Raw genomic sequence first — 22,502 nt, forward strand, 5'->3', positions numbered from 1 at the left:
GTGCTGACAGCGTGGGGCCTGCTTGGGGTTCTCTGTCTCCCTCTCTCTCTGTCCCACTCCTGCTCTCTCTCTCAAAATAAATATACTTCAAATACACACACACACACATAAACTTTAAGCAATAATAAATTAGAGACTTATTCGTAAGACAAAGGCTCTCATGGAGTAAAATATACATAAAACTTACAATTGTAACCATTTTTAAGTGTACAGATCACTGGCATTAAGCACATTCCCATTGTTGGGCAACCATCACCACCTTCTGTCTCCAGAACTTGTTCATCTTCCCAAACTGAAACTTCATATCCATTAAACAACAGAGATTAGGTTTTAACAAAATAATTATTTCAATTTTTCTTTCAGTTAAGGGCTTCTGGTGATAACAAATTTAAAATACCACGACCTTGAAAGCTCTGTTGTTTTTTTAGGGGGATGGTTGTTCATGAGTAGCTAGACCTGTGGGGTTGCAACTGAGAGAATCTAGGCGCAAATCTAACAGGTGGCCGCAAGCTGCCCGCTATTCGTGTAGAATGAATAGAAGGACAGCGTGCTACGGAGATGTAGCAGAGATGGGACTGGAGATGCAAAGCTCGAGAGGGATCCTTCCGAGAGTGGCATGGTTAGTGCTGGTTACTGTACTTCGAATCCCACGTAATGGAGAAGGCAGAAGGATCGAGTTGAGGTGATCGGCCAGCTGTGGCCCGATTTTGGCACACTGTCTAGGTTTGAGATGCTGGCCTCTCTGGTGGAGTTGCCCAGACACGACCATGTGTGCTTCTCACAGGCCGTGTGCCCTGCGGGAAGGGAGGGACGACGCACCAGGCCCATTCAGCTGTCTCACTGGTCCGGACAAACGTTCTGGACTCTGAACAGTTGTTTCCAGACAATCTAGCCTGCGCAATTGATGGGTTGGGGCTCCTGGGTGGCTCAGTTGGTTGAGCATCCGACTCTTGATTTTGGCTTGGGTCACAGTCCTGGGGTTATGGAGCCCATAGGGGATTCTCCCTCTCTCTCTCTCTCTGCCCCTCTCCCCCGCTTAAAAAATTCACGTGTTTATCCTAGGGATGAGACAAAGGGTCACAGTTACATGCTGCTCTTAAAAATTGAGGAGGGGGTGACATAACGTCTCATGATTTGATTGCTGAAGGAAAGAAAATCAACTTAAATTCAGGAGACTTAATTAGGATATGAGGAAGATTTTGGAGGCTGGAGTACTAAAACATCAGAGACGGGCAGTTTCTGTCCTTGATTCTCTTGCAGGTGATAACTGTCTCTCCTGTGTGGCTGAAATAAGCCCCCACCTGAGGTCTGGACCATTAGTTTTGCCTGATTTCAGCACGCACATCGTAGCATTAGAATTAGTCTCTGTTCACGTTAGGAAGAATCAGATGAGACTTCTTTCCTCCGCCCTCAGTCTGGTGACTCCATTTCCTCTCTTTTCCGCAGGCGGATCTGAAAAACCAGCTGGGGGATGCCGGATATGTGGTGTTTGGAGTGGTTCTTTTCGTGTGGGAGCTCTTACCCACCACCTTGGTCGTCTACTTCTTCCGAGTTAGAAACCCTACAAAGGACCTTGTGAGTAGACCATTTGATGTTTGCAGAAAAGATCTGCCTCTAGTCACAAAACACGCAATCAGATTTTCTTCTCAGATTTTCAGTAGCGTGCCTCTTCTGTCCTGTCGTGTTATAAAAATTTCCCATGTCTGTCTGTGACTGTCTCTTTGCGTAACTCTTTTCGAAGCAAATTCATTCTTCAGCTAATGCTTTTAGTTGTATCTCAGGCCTTGAGCTAGTGATCAGCTGTTTTTCCTAAAGCAACAACAGTGTCATTAGTATCTTAGCCTTGCCTTGGGGCGAACCCCATCTATAAGCTTTGATTTTAGCAAAAGGGAAATAGAAAATGGGGCTCCAGTTCCTCACCCCGTGTTATGCCGGAGGCGCGGTGATACGGAAACACCGTGAGGAGTGTTGACCCCACTGTCCCAGTTTGGTCCCATTTCTGCTCAGCCAGCTTCATATAAATGTCTTTATGAGGACGGGACAGAACGTGCACGACTTCCCAGAGTGAGGAAACTCCTGGGAGTGTCGGCTTCGTGAATTATTCCAGCCACGCTAACCGGCGCTGGAATTTTGAGTCGCTGATCTATGAAACCCGTGGAAAAGTAGAGTAAGTGGGTCTTGGCCAATGTGAGCCAAGCGTGGGCGGTAAAGAAGGCAGCGATCCGATAACCAGCCCGCCGTGTTTCCCCCCAGCACAGCCTGACCGAGGCCCCCGCAGACCAGGCAGGTGGGCAGTGTTTTTTAGGCCTCGGGATCCGTTTCCTCCCCTTGCATGATTTTTTAGGAAGCCGCCCTGCACTTCCTCTGACCTTTACTTGATTTGGGAACAGCCAGAGGCGTCTGTACGGTCAGACCCTAAACACTTTGGGGTCACCGGCGAAGAGACAGGACCGGACGGGCAGGCAGCGGATTCTAGGCCGGGAGTCCAGCTGCATTGCTTTGTCTCCTTTCCTGAAGTTTTCTGGGCGCCTTGCTTGCCTGACTGAGGGACAGGGCGGGGTCTCTTAATCACACTCCCGTGCCCAGCGAGGCCTCACCCAGGCATCATGTGCCTTTTCGTCACTTCCCTGTGTTTCAGGGACTTCAGAACTGGGCTCCCTAAGCCCAAGGCAGCCTGAAGGAGAGAGTAGGTGTCCAAATTTAACGAGAGAAAGGCTAACGCGATAGTGTTCAAGGTACTATTTTCTTAAATGAATGCAGAATAATGTCTCAGTTTGTACTCTCAGATCTCAGTGTCCAGGGAAATAGGTCACCCTTAACATACTCTGTGTAGCTGGGGTTACTTGGTTGTAGTGCCTTGAATAGCTCTGCTGTTGAGGGCATTTTCTAGAGCAGTGGTTCTTTTTTTTTTTTTTAATTTTTTTTCAACGTTTTTTATTTATTTTTGGGACAGAGAGACAGAGCATGAACGGGGGAGGGGCAGAGAGAGAGGGAGACACAGAATCGGAAACAGGCTCCAGGCTCCGAGCCATCAGCCCAGAGCCTGACGCGGGGCTCAAACTCACGGACCGCGAGATCGTGACCTGGCTGAAGTCGGACGCTTAACCGACTGCGCCACCCAGGCGCCCCTAGAGCAGTGGTTCTTAAACTTTTCAGTCTCAGGATACTTTACACGGATTCTTTTTTTTTTTTTTTTTTTTTTTTTTTACTGATCTGTAACTGACATATCAATATTTCAGGGGTACAGTGTAATGGTTTGATATCTGCATATATTGCAAAATGATCACTGTAAGTCCGGCTGACATCCATCACTGTGTAGTTACAGGGTTTTTTTTTTTTTCTTGTGATGAGAACTTTCGAGGTCCCTGCTCTGAACTACGTTCAAATACGCAGTCCACTATTAGTAACTCTGGACCCCGTGCTATGCGTGACATCCCCAGGACTTACTTCATCACTGGAAGTTTGTACCTCTTGGCCCCCTTCGCCCATTTTGCCCACCCCCTATCCTCCACCTCAGGCCAGCACCCGTCTGATCTTTACATCCATGTGGGTTTTCTTGGTTTACTTTTAGAGTCCACCTAGGTGAGATCTTATGGTATTTATCATCTTCTGTCTGACTTATTTCACTTAGCATAACGCCCTCAAGGTTTATCCATGTTGTTGCAAGTGGCAAGATTTTGTTCTTTTTCTTGGTTGAGTAATACTCCAGCGCGAATAGCTTTTCCTTAGCTTTTCATCCATTGATGAACTTTTAGGTGGTTTCCATGTCCTGGCTATTGTCAATAATGCTACAGTGAACACGAGGGTGCATGTGTCTTTTCAAGTTAATGTTTTTTATTTTCTTCAGATAAACAGGTAGAAGTGGAATTGTGGGATTGTAGGGTAGTTCAATTTTAATTTTTTGAGGAACCTCCGTACTGTTTTCCACAGCTGCACCAGTTTGCATTCCCACCAGGAGTGTACAAGGATTTCCTTTTCTTCACATCCTAGCCGATACTTGTTACTTTTTGTCTTTTTCATTGTAGCCATTCTGACAGGTGTGAGGCGGTCGCGCACTGTGGTTTTGATTTGTTTTGATGACTAGTGAGGTTCACATCTTTTCACGTGCCTGTTGGCCATCTGTAGGTCTCTGGGAAAATGCTCAGGTCCTTTGCCTGTTTTTAATTGGGTTTTTGCTATTGAGTTGTAGGAGTTCATATATTTTGGAGATTGGATATATGATTGGATATATTGGATATTTTGGATATTGGATATATGATTTGCAGAAATCTTCTCCTATTCAGTATGTTGTCTTTTCATTTTGTTTATGGTTTCCTTTGCTGTGTGGAAGGAAGCTTTTTAGTTGATGTCCCGCTTGTTTGGTTTTGCTTTTGTGTCATTTACTTTTGGTGCCAGATCATTGCCAGGACTGACATCAGGGAGATTACCACCTGTGTTTTCTTTTAGGAGGAGTTTTATGGTTTTGATTCTCACATTCAAGTAGTTAATCCATTTTGAGTTAATTTTTGTATTTAGTATAAGATAGTCGTCCAGTTCCATTCTTTTCCATGTGACTGTCCAGTTTTCCCAACACCATCTATTGAAAAGGCTGTTCTCTTTCCATTATGTATTCATGGTTGCTCTGTTATAAAGTGATTGACCATGTAAGCATGGGGTTCTTTCTGCGCCCTCAGTTCTGTTCCATTGATCTAGGTGTCTGTTTTTTTTTTTTTAATTTTTTTTTTAACATTTATTTATTTTTGAGACAGAGACAGAGCATGAACGGGGGAGGGTCAGAGAGAGAGGGAGACACAGAATCCGAAACAGGCTCCAGGCTCTGAGTGGTCAGCACAGAGCCCGACGCGGGGCTGGAACCCACGGGCAGTGAGATCGTGACCTGAGCCGAAGTCGGACGCTTAACCGACTGAGCCACCCAGGCGCCCCTCTAGGTGTCTGTTTTTATGGCAATACCATACTGTTTTGATTACCGTATCTTTGTAATATAGTTTGAAATCAGGGAGCGTGACACAGCTTTGTTGTTCTTTTTCAAGATTGCTTTGGCTCTTAGGGGTTACACCGATAAATTATTGAGCACCCCAGAGGCTCTTGTTTGGAGGTGTGTGTGTGTAATTTAAAACCAGCGGAGCCTGGGTGGCTCAGCTGAGCATCCAACTTCAGCTTAGGTCATGATCTCACAGTTCATGAGTTCAAGCCCTGCATCAGGCTCGCTGCTCTCAGCACAGAGCCTGCTTCAGATCCTCTGTGCCCCCTCTCTCTGCCCCTCCCCCATCTATCCTCTCTCTCTCTCTCTTTCTCGGTCTCCTCTTTCTCTCAAAAATGAATAAACATTAAAAAATGCACTAAAAATAATAAACATTACCCTAATTTTTTTTATGAGAAAGAACATTATCCAAACCAAAATAGAAGAGTAGCATTGTTTTAAACTTGGGGGGGGGTTTGACCTGCTTTTAATAGGAGACATCTGGATTCTGCTTCTGTTGTAATAGGTTGTTTTCGTTGAGTATATGAAGAAAATTCCCCTCACAGAAAGATGTGGTTGCAGTGAAGTGGAGTGTTCTAATAAGTTTGAACGTAATTGTGGATATTTTTCTTTGATACACATCAAAACTGACAAGTTGTGGTTTCTTTTTTTTTATTTTTTATTTATTTTTTAATTTTTTTTTTTAACATTTATTTATTTTTGAGACAGAGAGAGACAGAGCATGAACGGGGGAGGGTCAGAGAGAGGGAGACACAGAATCTGAAACAGGCTCCAGGCTCTGAGCTGTCAGCACAGAGCCTGACGCGGGGCTCGAACTCACGGGCCGGGCCGTGAGATCATGACCTGAGCCGAAGTCGGCCGCTTAACCGACTGAGCCACCCAGGCGCCCCCAAGTTGTGGTTTCTTAAAAGGTACCTGCAGTGTGGACTCTAGAACCATACCAGTGAACTTTCTGGATTGTTGGACACGGACATCCATCAGTTTGTCTTGTGCTTTCAATGGATCTCTTACCCACGCATCGTTTGTAATATGCATCAGTCATCAGGAAAACACTGGCTTACTGAGTTATGCAGATCTTCTAAAATTCATTCATTAAATATCACCACTGATCTCATCAGGAAACTCTTTAAGTATTGGGATGCCCTCTAGCTCATGGTGGGGAATACAGGTTTTCCAAAGCTTTATTGGGCTTAAAAGCTCAAATTTGATCAGTGATAACAAATTCCATCCACACATTCTCTTTCATTTACTTTCAAGCGTCCGTCACATACCCACGTCCAAAAAAGCATGGTCTGAGTTAAGCTGCACAGAAAGAGGTAGTTAAACTCACACTGCTGTGAGTCTATTCCCAAAAACAGCTCTCTCACAGCAGAAGCGCCGTGTGCATATGTCCCATTTTGTCACATCACATAGTAAAATGACAGGTCCGAGGGGCACCTGGGTGGCTCAGTCTTTAAGCACCTGACTTTGGCTCAGGTCATGACCTCATGCTTCATGAGTTCGAGCCCCACATTGGGGGAGCACGACACCTGCTTTGGGGAAAAAAAAAACACGATCCCTGCTTCAGGTCAGCCCCACTTCTCTCTCTCTTTCTCCCCGCCCCCAAAATAAAAAAGGCCCAAGGGTTAAGATTTAATACAACTAATAACTTCCTCTTTGTCAAAGGCAATCTTTTTTTTTTTTTTGAGGGAGAGAAAGCGGGGTGGGGGGCAGAGAGAGAGGGGGGACAGAGGATCTGAAGCTGGCTCTGAGCCATCAGCACAGAGCCCAGTGCGGGGCTCGAACTCATGAATTGTCAGATGCCCTGAGACAAATGCTCAACCGCCTGAGCCACCCAGACGCCCCGAAGACCATCTTCACTGGACCTGCTTTACCTGACTGTGCAGTGTGGGGAAGGACGCAGTGATGGCCGGTGCAGTCGATGCCACAGCACTTTGATTCTCCATTAGTGCCAGTGTTGAGACCACGGAAAAGGCAGATTCAATCTTAACACACGAGTTATGAAAACAGTCATGACCTTGCAGAAGAAGATCTCCGGGACTTCGAGTCCGTGCACCACACTCACGAGAAGCTCCCACCGACAGTAGCAGATTAGTGAGTTACAGCGACCCTTTATGCCCCCAAGGATATTTTCTCCTAATTTACCACGAGGAAGTGACTTCAGTACGAACGATGCATGATCCTGAATACAAAAACACCCTCCCTTTTCTACACACGGACTAACTCCAACGAGCAGGTGGCGCGAGTGTCAGACTGGGCTTGGCAAAGCACCAGTGTGCCTAAAACATCCTCAGGCAGAGGACTGCAGAGTTAATGCCATTATCGCGTGCAGAGTTTGCTGGAAGTAGCTGACGGCTGGACGGTGCAGTGCATGTGCGTGCTGAGCCCGATTCTGATCGGTGCTTTAATCCTTTACCCTCTGTAAACCAACAGTTTACAGTATGGTAAACTGTTACCATACTTAGATGAGGACACTGAGGCTCAGGGTCCACACGGCCAGTCGGAGACAGAGCCGGGACCAAATGCAGTCTGGCTCCCGAGTCCATAATGCTCATTACTGTGGTGAGCGGTGGCTCTCCTTGGCATACGGTTTGGGGCAGCTACATTGCTAATATGCATGGCTCAGTAATAATCTGATTACTGTCTGTAATTCCTGTCGTTGCTTGGAGAAAAAACAGTCTAATGTTGCTTTGGGGCCGGGGGGCGGGGGGGAGGGTTGGATTTAAAATACAACTTGTGTTTCGTTGACTTTAAAAGCACACGCTGCAGGTGGAGGCATTTCTTTAAAACGTTATCTACCGCTTGTACCTATCGTCCAGTCGGTATAAACAAGCCTCTGCACTAAAGCCAATGTGACCGTCCTCGCAGTGTGGCTCCCTCCCGTCCCCATGGAGTCCCAAGGGCGCTCAGTGTCAGCACTGACTCTTAGGCCACGTTCCAGACCCAGGTGAGGATCTCCCGGGTAGGTTCAGGGAATCCACGTTTTCAATAAAAAGCACCCCAGGTGATTTGGATGCACTGTGAAGTTTGAGAATCTCGGTATTTTTGTTGTTGCTTAAACAGCTTTAATGGGCTAGAATCCCCATAGTGTGCAGTTTCCCCATTTCGTGTCTACAGTTCCGTGGTTTTTGGTGTATTCAGATACGTACGTCCGTCACCACGCTTTTGAGAACGTTTTTTATCACCTCAGAAAGAAACCTGTACCCATTAGCTATCACTGCCCATCCCCTGCCCCCAGCCCCTGAGCAACTGTTAATCTGTGTCTATTCATCTCTCTCTTGTGGACTTTCACAGGAATGGGATCATACCGCGCGGTGTTCCGTGACTGGCTTCTTTCCCTCGGCATGATGTTTTCAGGGTTCATCCGTGTTGCAGTATGTGTTAGTACTTTGTTCCTTTTTAGGGCTGAATAACATTTCATCGTATGGATAGATCACATCTTGTTTATCCAATTACCCATTGTTTCCATTTCTTAGCTTTATAAAAACATTTTTTAATGTTTATTTTTGAGAGATGAAGAGAGAGAGAGTGCAAGCAGTGCAGGGGCAGAGACAGAGTGAGACACAGATTCCAAAGCAGGCTCCAGAGTCTGAGCTGTCAGCACGGAGCCTGACGTGGGGCTCGAACTCACGAATCATGAGATCATGACCTGAGCTGAAGTCAGATGTCCAACTGAGCCACCCAGGTGCCCCTCCGTTTCTTAGCTCTCAAGAACAGTGCTTCTGTAAACATTAACGTACAAGTTTCTGTGTGAACATAGGTCTCTATTTCTCTTAAGTATATATCTAGGAATGCAACTGCTAGGTCATGTGGTAACTCTATGTGGAACTTTTTAAAAATTTCAGTATGGTTAACATATAGTGTTGTATTAGTTTCAGGTGTATAATATTGGCAGGTTGACATTCCATCCGTGTCTTAGTGCCCATCAAGATAAGTGTACTTACAATTCCCCTCCCCCATTTCCCCCATCCCCCACCCATCTTCCCTGTGATAACTGTTCTCTATAGTTAAGAGTCTGTTTTTTGGTTTGTTGTTCTTTTTTTCCCCCCCCTTTGCTCATTTGTTTTGAGTGAAAATCACATGGTATTTGTCTTTCTCCGACTGGTTTATTTTGCTTAGCATAATACTATCTAGCACCATCCATGTTGTTGCAAATGGCAAGAGTTCATTCTTTTTTATGGCTGCATAATATTCCACTGTATATATATACCACATCTTCTTTATCCATTCATCTGTCAGTGGATACTTGGGCTGCTTCCATAATTTGGCTATTGTAAATAATGCTGCAGTAAACATAGGCTTGCATATATCCCTTTGAATTAGTGTTTTTGTATTCTTTTGGTAAATGCCTAGTAGTGCAATTACTGGGTCATGGGGTAGTTCTATTTTTAATTTTTTGAGGGAACTTCCATATTGTTTTCCACAGTGACTACATCAGTTTGCATTTCCACCAACAGCGCACGAGAGTTCCTTTTCCTCCACATTCTTGCCAACACTTGTTTCTTGTGTTTTTGAGTTTAGTCATTCTGACAGGTGTGAGGTGATATCTCATTGTGGTTTTGATTTGCATTTCCCTAATGGCGAGTGATGTTGAGCATCTTTTCATGTGTGTGTTTGCCATCTGGATGTCTTCTTTGGAGAAATGTCCTTTCATGTCTTCTGCCCATTTAAAAAAAAATGTTTATTTATTTTGAGAGAGAATCCCAAGTAGACTGCACACTGCCAGCACAGAGCCCAACACAGGGCTCAATCTCATGAACCACGGGATCAGGACCTGAACAGAAACCAAGAGTCAGACGCTTAACCAGCTGAGCCACCCAGGCACCCCTTTAGTTGGATTGTTTGGTTTTTGGATGTTGCATTTTATAACTTCTTTAAAATTATTTTTTTAACGTTTATTAATTTTTGAGAGACAGAGCACGAGGAGGAGAGGGAGACACAGAATCCAAAGCAGGCTCCAGCTCCAAGCTGTGAGCACAGAGCCCGACGCGGGATTTGAACTCACAAATTGCGAGATCATGACCTGAGCCCGAGTTGGTCGCCCAACCCACCTAGCCACCCGGACGCCCCTATAACTTCTTTATATAATTTAGATAGTAACCGTATCTGTTGGTTTTGTTGGTTGTTTCCTTTGCTGTGCAGAAGCGTTTTATTTTGATGTGGTCCCAATAGTTCATTTTCGCTCTTGTTTCCCTTACCTCAGGAGGCATATCTAGAAAAATGATGCTGTGGGTGAGGTCAGAGAAATTACTACCTGTGTTCTAGGATGTTTATGGTTTCAGGTCTCACATTTAGGTCTTTACTCCATCTTGAGTTTACTTTGTGTATGGTGTAAAAATGTGGCCCCGTTTTCCTAATACTATTTGTTAAAGGGACTGTCTTTTTCCTATTGTGTATTCTTGCCGCCTTTGTTGAATTTTAATTGACCATATAATTGTGGATTTATTTCTGGGTTTTGGCCTATGTGTCTGTTTTGTGCCAGCACCACGCTGTTTGGATGCCTACAGCTTTGTAATATAACTTGTCTGGAGTTGTGATCCCTCCAGCTTTGCTTTGCTTTTGCAAGATTGCATGGACTGTTTGGGGTCTTTGTGGTTCCATACAAATTTTAGGATTATTTGTTGAGTATTCTTGATGGCAGATTTTTTCCTTTGAATATATCATGCCATTCCCTTCTGGCCTGCAAAGTTTGTGTTGAAAAGGCAGCGGATGGCCTTATCGGGTTTCTCTGGCATGTAACAGTCCTTTCTTTTGCTGCTTTTAAAATCTTTTATCACTGTTTTGCCATTTTGATCACCATACGTCCTGGTGTGGACCTCCTTTGGTTGATTTTTTTGAGGGATCTGTACGCCTCCTGGATCTGGGTATCTGTTTCCTTCCTCACATTACAGAGGTTTCAGTTATTATTTCTTCAAATACATTTCCTGCTCCCTTTTCTCTTTCTTCTTTTTCTGGGATCCCTGTCATGCAACGTTATGATGCTTGATGGAGTTGCTGAGCTTCAAACTCTGTTCTCATTTTGCACAGTTTGTTTTTTCTTCTCACCTGCTCAGATTGGTTACTTTCCAACACTCTGCCCTCCGGTGACTAATGTGTTCCTCTGCTTCCTCTAGCCTTTTTTTTTTTTTTTTTATGTTGAGAGTATGAGTGGGGGAGGGGCAGAGAAAGACTCCCAAGCAGGCCTGGTGCTCAGAGCAGAGCCTGATGCAGGGCTCAGTCCCCCAACTGTGAGATCATGACCTGAGTTGAAATCAAGCATTGGATGCTCAACTGAGCCACCCAGGTGCCTCAGGCTGGCTACTTATTAAATCTAATGTATTTTTAGATTATCTTGTCTTATCTCTGATTGATTCTATTTTATCTCTGTGTTAAGGGTCTCACTGATGTTTCCCACTCTTTTCTCAAGTCCAGTGAGTAGCTTTAAGATCATTAAAGTTTCTATGAGGCATATGACATATATTGGTTTCGCTTAGGTGTTTTGCTGAGGTTTTGTCCTGTTCTTTCATTTGGGACATGTTCCTATCTCCTCATTTTGTCTACTTCTGTTTTTTTTTTAATTTTCATTTTTTTAAATATTTATTTTTGAGAGAGAGCGAGAGCACGAGCAGAGGGAGAGGGAGACAGAACCCGAAGCAGGCTCCAGGTTCCGAGCTGTCAGCACCGGACGAACTGTGAGATCATGACCTGAGCCAAAGTCGGGTGCTTAATTGACTGAGCCACCCAGGCACCCCTGATTCTGTTAGAAAAGTCAGTTACTTTTCCTGCCCTTGAAAGTAGTAGTGGGCTGTGTACTTTTAAGAAGGTGGAACTGGCCCTTTTACAGAGGGGATGTCCCTCCACCGCCAAGCCCCGCCAGCCTGGATTGCTCCGCAAAGTGCACAAGTGGAATGTGCGTTGCCCGTGCAGTTTCGCGTGCGGGTCCTCTTCCACAGGGGACACGCAGCCTTGCGGAGACAGGCTGGCCAGGGCCGCTCTGCAGTGTGTACAGAGGGCAGGACGTGCAGCTTCCACGAGATGCAAGCATGCTCCGTGGGGGGTGACCCACCACTGCTGCCAGGACCCAGGCCCTGCCAAGACACACAGTAGGGACACTCGGCTTTGGCAACGTTTGTGACTGTCTTCTGGAGGAGGGGACCCGCGGCACCAGGGCTGAGGCAGGCCGTGGGTGCTGGCACGGTGCTGGCTCCCCCAGGTGGCTGTTTACTGGTGGGGGTGGGGGTGGGATAGGGAGGCTGTGTCTGCAGCCCCTTTGCTCCTGGAGGCGTCTCCCAGTGAAATCTGGCCCTCGGGTACGGGCCCTGAGGTTAGTGACCAACTGTCGCTCCCGTGAGCCCCAGGCAGACTCTTTTCCACAGTAGGTGCCCCATTTTACATTCACACCTGTCGCGTGTGAACCTTCTGGCTCCTCCACCTCTTCCCCAGCGCTTGTTATTTGGTTTTTTGATTCTCGATACCCTGGATGGCTAGTACCTCGCTGTGTCTTTTGATTTGCATTTCCCTGATCACTGACAATGTTCAGCATCTTTTCACATGCTCATTGGGCATTTGTACATCGTCCTTGGAGAAATGTCTATTCAAATCCTTTGCTTCCCTTGCTTTTATAAAATAAGGAATCTTTAATGTTTATTTTTGAGAGAGAGACACAGAGTGTGAGTGGGGGAGGGGCAGAGAGAGAGAGAGACAGAGACACAATCCAAAGCAGGCTCCAGGCTCTGAGCTGGCAGCCCAGAGCCCGACACGGGGCTTGAACTCACGGACCGCGAGATCATGACCTGAGCTGAAGTCGGACGCTTAACCGACAGCCACCCAGGTGCCCTGATCCTTTGCCCATTTTTAAATGGAGTTATTATTGAGTCGTAAGAGTTCTTTGTGTATTTTACATACAAGTCCCTTGTCATATAAGGGATTTTGCAAATATTTGCTCCCATTTTTGGGCTGTTTCTTCACTTTTTTGATGGTATCTTTTGAAGTTTTTAATTTTAATCATGTTTTTTTCTTTTGTTGCTCATGCTTTTGGTACCATTTCTGAGAATCCTTTGCCAAATTTCCTGGGTCACAAAGATCCGTACCTTTATTATTCTTCTCAACAATTTACAGGTTTTACTCTTACATTTAGGCCCTTGATCCGTTTTGAGTTACTTTTTTTATCTGTGTGAGGTTAGGGATCCAAATTCATTCTTCTGCAAAGACATTCTTGAACTGCTACAAATTGATACATTTTCAGGCATCCCACCTTGTGTAAGTTGTTTCCTGTATTTGCTAGATTAGTCTTAGAAAAGGAGGCATTTCCATATAGATACCATCATATAGCAACCTTGTTTCAGACTCTTGTTTAACTCTAAAACAGACAGTAGTGATACGCACAAGGATGTCAAACAAATTCTGTATTTTATGCCAGCTTTGGTTTGCCATATGATGCAGTTCTGATCTTCTGCTTAATGAAACTAGTCATTTGAAATCTTTTGAAAGGTGAGCTCAGCATGGGGAAACAGGATGAAAGGATTATAGAAGCAGGATATGGAAACTGGATACAAAACCTTCTCAAAATTATTTCATCATTATCTTTTCACTATTTTAACTTGTGGTAAATGCCCACATGTTTATAGAGGTTTGTAGCTAATTCGGGACTATGGAGTTTGGCTACTGTGGGCAGTGCCTGGTGTTTCAGTAAGGGATTGAAACAGTAATTCATTGTTGCAAGCAGAACTCTGAAAGAAGATTTTGTCCATACTGAGAAAAGAAAAAGTTAACACCTCTTAAATATAAAAGCAACTAAAATGAACACTGTAGTTGAACAGGTACATCCTCCACTCAGATGGGCACAGAATCTTCAATTTCCAACAAGAAAGAATCTTCCTGGTCTTTGTCTAGAGGAAGGCATAGTGTCTCAAAGTAACTGAACAATTAACTGTCTTTCTAGACGAACCCTGGGATGGTCCCCAGCCACGGATTCAGCCCCAGATCTTACTTCTTTGACAACCCTCGAAGATACGATAGTGATGATGACCTTGCCTGGAACATCGCCCCTCAGGGACTTCAGGGAAGGTGAGACCCCAGTTCAAGGTAGAGAGGCATGGTTAGTAGGCTGAGGACTGCACTGGTGAAATCGATTCAACCCAAGAGAAAACGCCCATGTAAAATAGCCCTGGAGCTGGAGGCTGTGTGGCAAAGAGGAAACGGAGGGAGGAGAAGCCCCTGACTAGCAGACTAAGTGCAGCCTGAGAGGCCCGCCCCCAGGATTATGCTTCCTTACTCTGCAGCAGACAGGAGGGGCGGGAGCTTCTGGGAGCTACTGGGGTTCCCTTCCCCCTTTTCAGCCTGTGATGCTTAGCTACTCCCCAGGGCCCAGTGATCATCGTGTCCCCTCTTGCGGCCTGTGAACCTGGGACTTCAGGGCCAGCAGCAGGGAGAGAAGCAAAAAGGGCTGAGCTGGTGCTTACCTAGCGCCTCTCTGCTGGGGCTTGTGGTCCCAGGACCCCGTTCGCTTGCTGTGAAAGGGAGGCTTCAGGCCTCGTTTCTTGGAAGTGTGTTTCTTGGAAGTGAAAGCTTATTATTATTATTTTTGCAATCCTTTGTACATTTAAAGGGTGATCATTAACATTTTAACATAAATTACCCCCCCCCCCGCCAACTCCACCCTCAGGATGGAATGATAGAAGATAAGCTAGCTTTTTTACTCCTTATTACGAACAATAAATGTCCTTGGAAAACGTGAGAGGCGCCCTTGTGTTAGGGACACAGAACTGAGGAAAAGCTTGGGGGACACATGGTTTGCTCACTAGATGAGGGAGCAGCGAACCAGACAGAATCCAAGATGGTGCTTGGGGAAAGCACAGCAACCCACAGACCACAGCAGCAGATGTGTAGAACACAGAAATCTGGAGGGGAGCCAATAACCAAGGACTTCCCGAGGTCAAAAGTTGTTCTCACCCTCCTCCCTAGAATGTTCTCTCATCCCTTTCCCCCACCACATTTCCCTCTCGCTGTGTGTGTCCCTCCCTGTCCTGCTGGAGCTGCCTTGGCCTCTCACCTGCCAAAGGCAGCCTAGAGCTGAGAGGGTCCTCACTCCCCTTGTGGAAGATGATCCCTTTTCTATTACATGGAAGGTGAGAAGAATATAAAAAGTACACTGTTGAGGGCTTACTAGACGCTGAGATACTGTTCTAAGCACTTTACAGGTATTAACTCACAGAAGCCCAACAGGGCAGTTATTGATTCTACGAGTGTTCGACACATGACAAAAATCAGTGCGAAGTTACCTGTCCAGAGCTGTCAGACACAATTTGCTGGTGGAATATTTTGTTATACGTAGTGATTGGCTTACGGTTCTAATACGATGCTTCTGGGCTGCACAGCGTTCAGTAGGTTTTTGCGGGTGAACTTCTGGCCACTGCACATGGACTTCAAGAAGCTACTTTAAAAAACTGGGCTTGTCTACACTATCCACAAAACCCCCAGTTCTGTCCATCTAAAATAGGTCATCAGGAGGAAGTACAGCGTTCCAAGTCACCAATATGTCTTTTTCTTTTTAAGTTTTGCTCCAGACTACTATGACTGGGGACAGCAAACAAACAGCTTCCTGGCACAGGTGGGAACTTTCCAACCAGACTCCATGTTGGATCCTGACAAGCCAAGCCAGGGGCAGCATCAGTAAAAAATTTTATGGAAGATTCCTCAAGTGAGAGGCTTCAGAGAGACTAACTTAATGACAGCTGAATTTTTAATAAGGCACTTTTCCTTAAGAAATAGGACTTGATTTTTATTTGTTACAGGTTTCTAATGGCTCCATAGGACTAAGCAATAATTTAGATTGATAAAAACCTTATTTTAGTACTAAAAAGTGAGCCTGGCCACCTATTTCAGTGGGTATAATTTAAACTTTAAAAAAATTCTGTACTTTTATAAAGATGTATTTTATATAACTTAATAATGCTAAAATATATACTAGGATTTTTTGAGAATGTTATTGCAATATATGTTTGTAGTTTGCACAGACTTTTATGCATAATTCACTTTAAAAGCATACAGTACATGGTCTGATGGTTGTTTAAGGCTTTTGGACTAAAGTGTTCTTTAGGTCCTCACCTCTTCGGGTCATGCAGATCCGAAGCTTCTGAATCAACTCGAAATACAGTTGACATCTCGGAAAGCCAGTTGCAACTCCAGTGTTAAAAGTTATGATGTAGGAGAATGTCCAGGACTTGTACCAGGTAATTGGCCCCTTCCTCTGAGTTAAGATCCAGGCAGTTGTTCCCTCAACTAATCTCCTAAATTTTGCCAAAAAGGTGGTATCAACAGGGCACTAATGCATACGCTTCGGTGATGAGTCGGTGTGTTAAAAACCGAGTGGACTCACACTATTAAACGTGCTCTGCTCTATGTGGAAACTTTGCCTGGTTTTTCAGCCCGGTGAAATCTGATAAGCGGTACCTGAGGGCCTCTGCAGGACAGCGCCATTCCCAAAGCACCGATGGTTCCTTACCTTCAAGGAACAAAGGAGAGGTTCTCGCAAGGGGATGAGTCATAAATGCCCTTGATCCAGAAGACTCAACAGGTTTCCTGTAATTTCCCACCGTATCTCCATATCTCGAGTAATGCCCTTTATTTTTAAATAGCGCTGCGAGCAGCCTATTAGAAACTGCAACTTTAAAAAGGGCAGTTTTCTGTAGCAGGATTCCTGCCTCTTAGCCACGCAAAAGGGTGTGTTCCAGACGATTGCTTAGAAGTCCTCTTCCGTTTAAATGAGACCCCTGTCCTCAAATACTGGTTCCCCAGCCACAGGTGCTACTCTGAAACCTCCAAGATCTTCTAGAAGTAAAACCGCCTCTAATGCAAAACCGTGCTGCATGGCTCTGTCAGTTGAATGCTCTGATCTTCTGTAAATCGGAGAGAAGGTACTAGAGGAAGTGCTGTTACCAGAAAGTATCTGCTCTGCCTACGAAATCTTACATCTCGGGACAGGAGGAGGAGATGAAGAGAAAGTTATATTAATAAGCTCTGCCTTCAGGATGAAACCCATTTCAAAATGTCTTTTTTTTTTTTTTGTGGTCTTCAGAAATAACTTATCTCTGGGCACTGATTTCATTCACAGAGATCAAGTCTACTTTCTCTTGATAGTATTTAAAATTGCCATCTCGAGTCATAAATGGTTTGTGATTGGGTTATGTCATTTGTACAGAACACGTTTATCCTGCAGAATCCCACATAACAGCATTCTTGCCTTTTAGTATATGGAAGAATTGGGGTCACACATCATTGAAAATAGTTACTGTCAGGGAAAATTGTACACTGAAGCAAAATTTGCACTGATTACTTGGGTTGCCTATTATATTGTAAGTTGTCATTCTAAATAACTTTAAGAACACCTGACTTGTCATACTGTCTTTGTTACTAATACTTAGGAAAATTTAAAGGCAGCCCCGGCATATGCTTAAAACTTTAGATCATGCTTTCAGAAAGTACTTAAGATCATTCAAGGGTAGGTATATTTTTTTAATATAATAATAAATCACTAAAATCATCCAATTATTCTACTCCTGCTGTATCAACACATTATTCTATCACTACTGGCAGGAAAATTAAATACCCAGCATTAACCGATAAAAGCCAAAATTCTATTTTTATGATAAAGCTATTTGAACTATTTTTTTTTACTGGAAAAGATAAAAATGTTCTAAGAGCCTATATTTCTCTTCCCCTTTCTAAAAAGTATTGCTAAAGCACAAGTATTGTAAACACATTTAGAATGTAAAAAATAGGATTGTATCAAACTCTCTCCTAGTAAATGACCACGTGTACCCTGTGAAATGTTACAGGTATGGTATGAAAAGGGAAATGAAAATTTCCTTTAGTTTCCTAAGTGTTGTGAAATAGGTACACTAACAAAGCTACTACTGCTTACGTGAAATATGAAAGGCTGGGGCGCCTGGGTGGCTCAGTCGGTTAAGTGGCCGGCTTCGGCTCAGGTCATGATCTCACGGTCCGTGAGTTCAAGCCCTGCGTCGGGCTCTGTGCTGACAGCTCAGAGCCTGGAGCCTGTTTCAGATTCTGTGTATCCCTCTCTCTCTGACCCTCCCCTGTTCATGCTCTGTCTCTATCTCAACAATAAATATTAAAAAAATTAAAAAAAATATATGAAAGGCTAAGAGAAGACAAGGAGTAGGGATTACTGGTTGTAAAATATCCACGTGTCCTCCTGTTTTAAGGCAACATGATGAAATTTAAACCCTGGTCGTTTAAAAGTTAAAAATGGGGAAGAGGCAGAGTCACTGAAAATTGTGGACTAAGTCTGATTCTGCTCTAAAAGGCTAAGTATTTCTGTGCACCTGCTGGAGATCTTGCAGAATGGGTGTGCACCCCTGCAGGTAACGGTCTACAGGTGCCAGCTGAGTCGTGTGGATACCTTTCATCGGCTCTTTTTTTCTTTCTACAATTAACCTGTTTAATTGAGCCAGTGATTGTGATACACGGAGCTGGGACTGTAAGAAGTTTTGACGGTTGCACTCTACACATCAATCATATTTAGTTATGCCAGTTCTCTCTTGAATGTATCAGGCACGTTGTTAAAACTGGGCTTGTTTAGCTGCGTAAATCAGGGACACCTGCAAGTGCGTCCCCAGATACCCTTTTACCAAAATCCAACAGAACTGCTCTTTGTTGGCCTTGAACACTTAATTCCTATTAAGAGGAAAGGAATAAGCATTAGTAAATCCTAGAGCACGAAAAGTGCTTGGAGGAAAAGGTTCTCATTTATATTTACTCATAGTAGATATTACTAGAATATTCTTTTTATTTTTTTAGAACATTGCTTTTATTTTTTCAATAAAGGTAAATTTACATTAGAATTAAATGGGTTTAAGTATTTGAACCTTTTTTGAAGGTTTCCAACTGAAGAAACTTTGTTTAAAAAATACCTTTTCACTTTAGAGGATGTATAATAAAACCTAGACAAGTGTCAGGTCCATCAAAGACCTAACTCCTAGGCCTTTCCATTTTTTGTCCCAGGTTAGTGAGAATTTCACTAATTAAAAAAGTTTCTAACTGTGCACAATGCTATTTTAAGGCTTCTCATGGTCCAGAGAGAGGAGCTGTTGGAAAGGATCAGGCTAAAATAATGGAATTCTCATCAGAAACCGTAAAGTGATTCAAGTGAGGAAACATTTAAGGAACGAAGGGAGTGGAACCCTGTCAGTGTCTATAGAGTGCTTATTATGTGCTGGACACTGGGATTATTGGGTGTTTGCCAGTCTGTGGGTCCAAGGTGTAAACTCAGCAGCACCCTTCCATTAACTCTCCTCTCAGCCCTTAGCAGGAATATATGCAAAGGCCTTGTGCCAGTGGGTCAGCATACCTGGAAGCAGCTAAAGATGTCCCCGTACCCCCAACCTAGATATCACTGTGGATTCCCTGTGCCGGTCACACAGCTCCTCGGGGCCTGGGCCTTCACGGAGGGTCCCTCCGTGTGGAGTTCTGAGGTGGACCGCCCCGATCATCAATTAGGGGATCCAAGTCCTCGGCTCCAAATCACCAGCTCCTGATGGAATCCACCTGGTTCCTCCAAAGCTGGATTTTCATCTTTTCTCTGACCTGTGGCTGAAACCTCTCCTCTCTCTGCCCAGAAACTGATGATACTTCATTCCAGCATAGCCTCCAAATCTGTCTTCCCTTTTGCAACGTTAAGGCTCAGAACATTAAGCCTCTTTATCTCCAGGTTTTCTGCCTCTGAACTTCAGCGTGGCCAAAACTGGAGATCAGATGCCTGCTTCCTCAAGCTAGATTTGTGACTTCCCTCTAAATCCCTCCCTTTCTCTGAACCTCAGTTTCCCGCGAATCTTGCTAACCGACAACAGCCCCTCCAGTCCCTTGGCGGTCCCCACATGGTGCTCCTTGAATTCGGGCATTAATTGAGATATAAAACGGTATGTTTAGGAAGAACAAATGTTTTGTCAGAGCCATTCAGTTTGTGTTACCGAGTACCCGTGGCCTGCTGTCCCCTTACTGAAGTTTGCAGACCCAACACCTACGCAGTGGAGAACACTTTCCCATTCGGAGGCATATTCTGTGAAGGAAATCCGTATGGAAAGTTAAATAATTTATCCGAGTGCTGCCTGAAGAATGTGGACTCTGCTGTGAGTGAGGGGTGTTACTGTGTGATTTTAATCCATCTGTGACAACTTGATGGCATCATCAGAAAGACACGAAGATGTGTTCACACTGAGGGCATCTTCTCTGCGAGACAGGTTTCTATGTTAGCTATTCCTGGGTGTGTCCTCGCTAGAAGCTAGGGATAGCCTAGTTAGGTTACGTAATTCATAAGCTACATGATGGCTGGGGTATTTGTCCCAACACCCACAACAGTGAATGAACAGTCCAATCCTGTTCTTGTGGTAGACAGTGTCTTTTTTAAGGGTAACTTCTTTGATTTGCACTTGTATCTGCTATGTATTGATTTGACAAGTATAATATTCCTATAACGGCCTATCCCTGTTTTCTGAGGAGTCTGACAGATATGTAGCTTTCGGGTAAAGAATTCATAATGGAATAAAAAAGGAAATAAGGATTTTACGTAAAGATAGCCTCTAGGAATCATTTGAGAACTCCATCTTAAAACAGGAGCATGGAGATGAAAATAGGTCTACACAGGCACCGCCTGCCCAGTCGTGGCCCTCACCTGTCTGGGCACTGGCAGGTGAAACACTGAAATAATGAACACAACAGGCAGTAAAAAGTAGATTCTTATCCGGTAAAGAATAAAAAGAGTAGGGACACATTAGGTGCTTAAAAGGGCAACTCTCCAGAGAAAACACCGAATAGGGCCAAGTTCTAGCATGGTCTGTATGTTCAAGAATGTTTTTAAAACTCATATGGAATAAAGCAAAGCTAAAGAAAACTGTTTTTTTTAAAAAAGGGGAGGTTGGGGAGAAGAGGGGACCACCACACCAGATATTTAAACACAGACCCCGAGTAATTAAAATAACCGGGGTACTGGTACCTGAGTCAACAGGCCGATGCAGCGGAGAACCCAGATACAGACCTAAATGCATGTAGGGTGTTAGATACAATAAATGTAGCATCTCAGACTGGTGAGGACAAGATGAACTGTCCAGTAATGACACTGGAACAACTGAGTAATCAGGCAGGAAGAAATTGGGTCGAATCCATAACTTACACCCCATGCCAGGACATACTCCAAAGGAATCAAATTCCGATCTAAAAAAAGCCATGAAAGTTCTAAAAGAAAAGGTAGGTGAATCACTGCTCTGAAAGTAAGAAGGTATTCCTAACTCTGACTCAAAGTCCAGAAACCACTGAGAAACTGATAAATTAGACTGCATTAAAAAAAATTGCATGGCAAAGCTATCCTAAATAAGCCAAGTCACAAGACAGACACCAAATAGAAAAAAAAAAAAAATACAAAGGATTAATATCTGTAACAAAGCACTCGCAGAAACAGAAGATCAACGGTGTAGTACAAAAATGGGTAAAAGATACGAACACAAAAGGAAAGATGTACAAACAACATGGATTTTAAACATGTTAAAAGGAGTCAGTCTCGCTGGTAATAAGAAAAATCAAAACTAAAACACACTGATACACAATTTTGTATCTATCAGAACAGCAAACATCAAACCCACATCCATGTAGGTAAGGTGGCGGGTAAGCAGGTAGATCCGTCAATCCGGTAAAATTGCCTCCGTGGAGGGAAACGGTCTATCTTTCAAAATTATAAATGTATATGGCCTGTGACCCAACAATTCCATTTTGCGGAATTTATTCTACAAGTACATATTTACATATGTGTGGAATGACACATGCCCATTAGTAGGGCGTTGGTTCATTAAACGACTGTCCATTCACACTATGGAATATCGAGCAGTTAGTAAAAAAAAAAAAAAAAAAAAAAAAGAAAAAAAAAAGTTTATTTAATGAGTGAAGTAACTAGTGATACGGGAAGACTACCAAGAAAAATTAAGTGAATAAAAGCAGATGGTATGTATAGGATGCTACTCCTGGGTAAAAATGAGAGGCAAAATGAAGACTTTACATTTGTATTTGCTTGTGTAAAGCCTAAGTAGAGTGTGGATGGAAACCTAAGAGACCAAGGGCAGAGGCTGTGGTGAGGGGTGAAGGGTGGCGGAGGTCCGCAGTATGGGAGGTTGGCCAAGGACAGAAAGAAGACATTCCACTGTATGGCCTTTCCTATTTTTTGGTTTTTCAACCATGCGAATGTATTACTTATCTGGAAAATTAAATAAAGAATATTTGAAAAGCCTTGTGACTCAAAACAAGTCCAAAAATACTCAAAGTCCCCAATTTTTAGTTGAGTATTATAAGCCAACTTCTGTGATAACACAGATACACTACATTCCGAGCAAGGGACATGGAGTCAGACTTGCTGGTTTTAAGCTTTAGTCCCACAACCTACAATTTGTGACTACGGACAAGTTAGTCATCCACTCTTCTGCGTTCTCTCCTAAAACGGATTAGTAACCGGACCTACGTACTGCTGCTGCCGCAGCGA

At 44.0% G+C, this 22,502-nt stretch overlaps 1 protein-coding gene across 2 annotated transcripts in view; it reads left to right on the top strand.

Moving 5' to 3' along the window:
* GPR137B (G protein-coupled receptor 137B) overlaps window positions 1–22,250 on the top strand; it is a 54,248-nt gene extending 31,998 nt beyond the window's left edge. The window contains exons 5-7 of one of the 2 annotated variants that reach the window (XM_060642878.3): window positions 1,447–1,575; window positions 13,902–14,026; window positions 15,515–22,250. In XM_060642878.3, coding sequence (XP_060498861.1) covers window positions 1,447–1,575; window positions 13,902–14,026; window positions 15,515–15,635 — 375 coding nt within the window. In that variant the 3' untranslated portion in view covers window positions 15,636–22,250. Of the gene's footprint in view, window positions 1–1,446; window positions 1,576–5,892; window positions 6,669–13,901; window positions 14,027–15,514 lie in introns of those variants that run through there. The other variant, XM_060642879.3, reaches the window with a different exon arrangement.
* The last annotated feature ends 252 nt before the right edge of the window (window positions 22,251–22,502 follow it).

This window comes from Panthera onca, chromosome D2 (genome assembly GCF_046562875.1).
Source record: "Panthera onca isolate mPanOnc1 chromosome D2, mPanOnc1 haplotype 2, whole genome shotgun sequence".
Classification (NCBI taxonomy): domain Eukaryota; kingdom Metazoa; phylum Chordata; class Mammalia; order Carnivora; family Felidae; genus Panthera; species Panthera onca.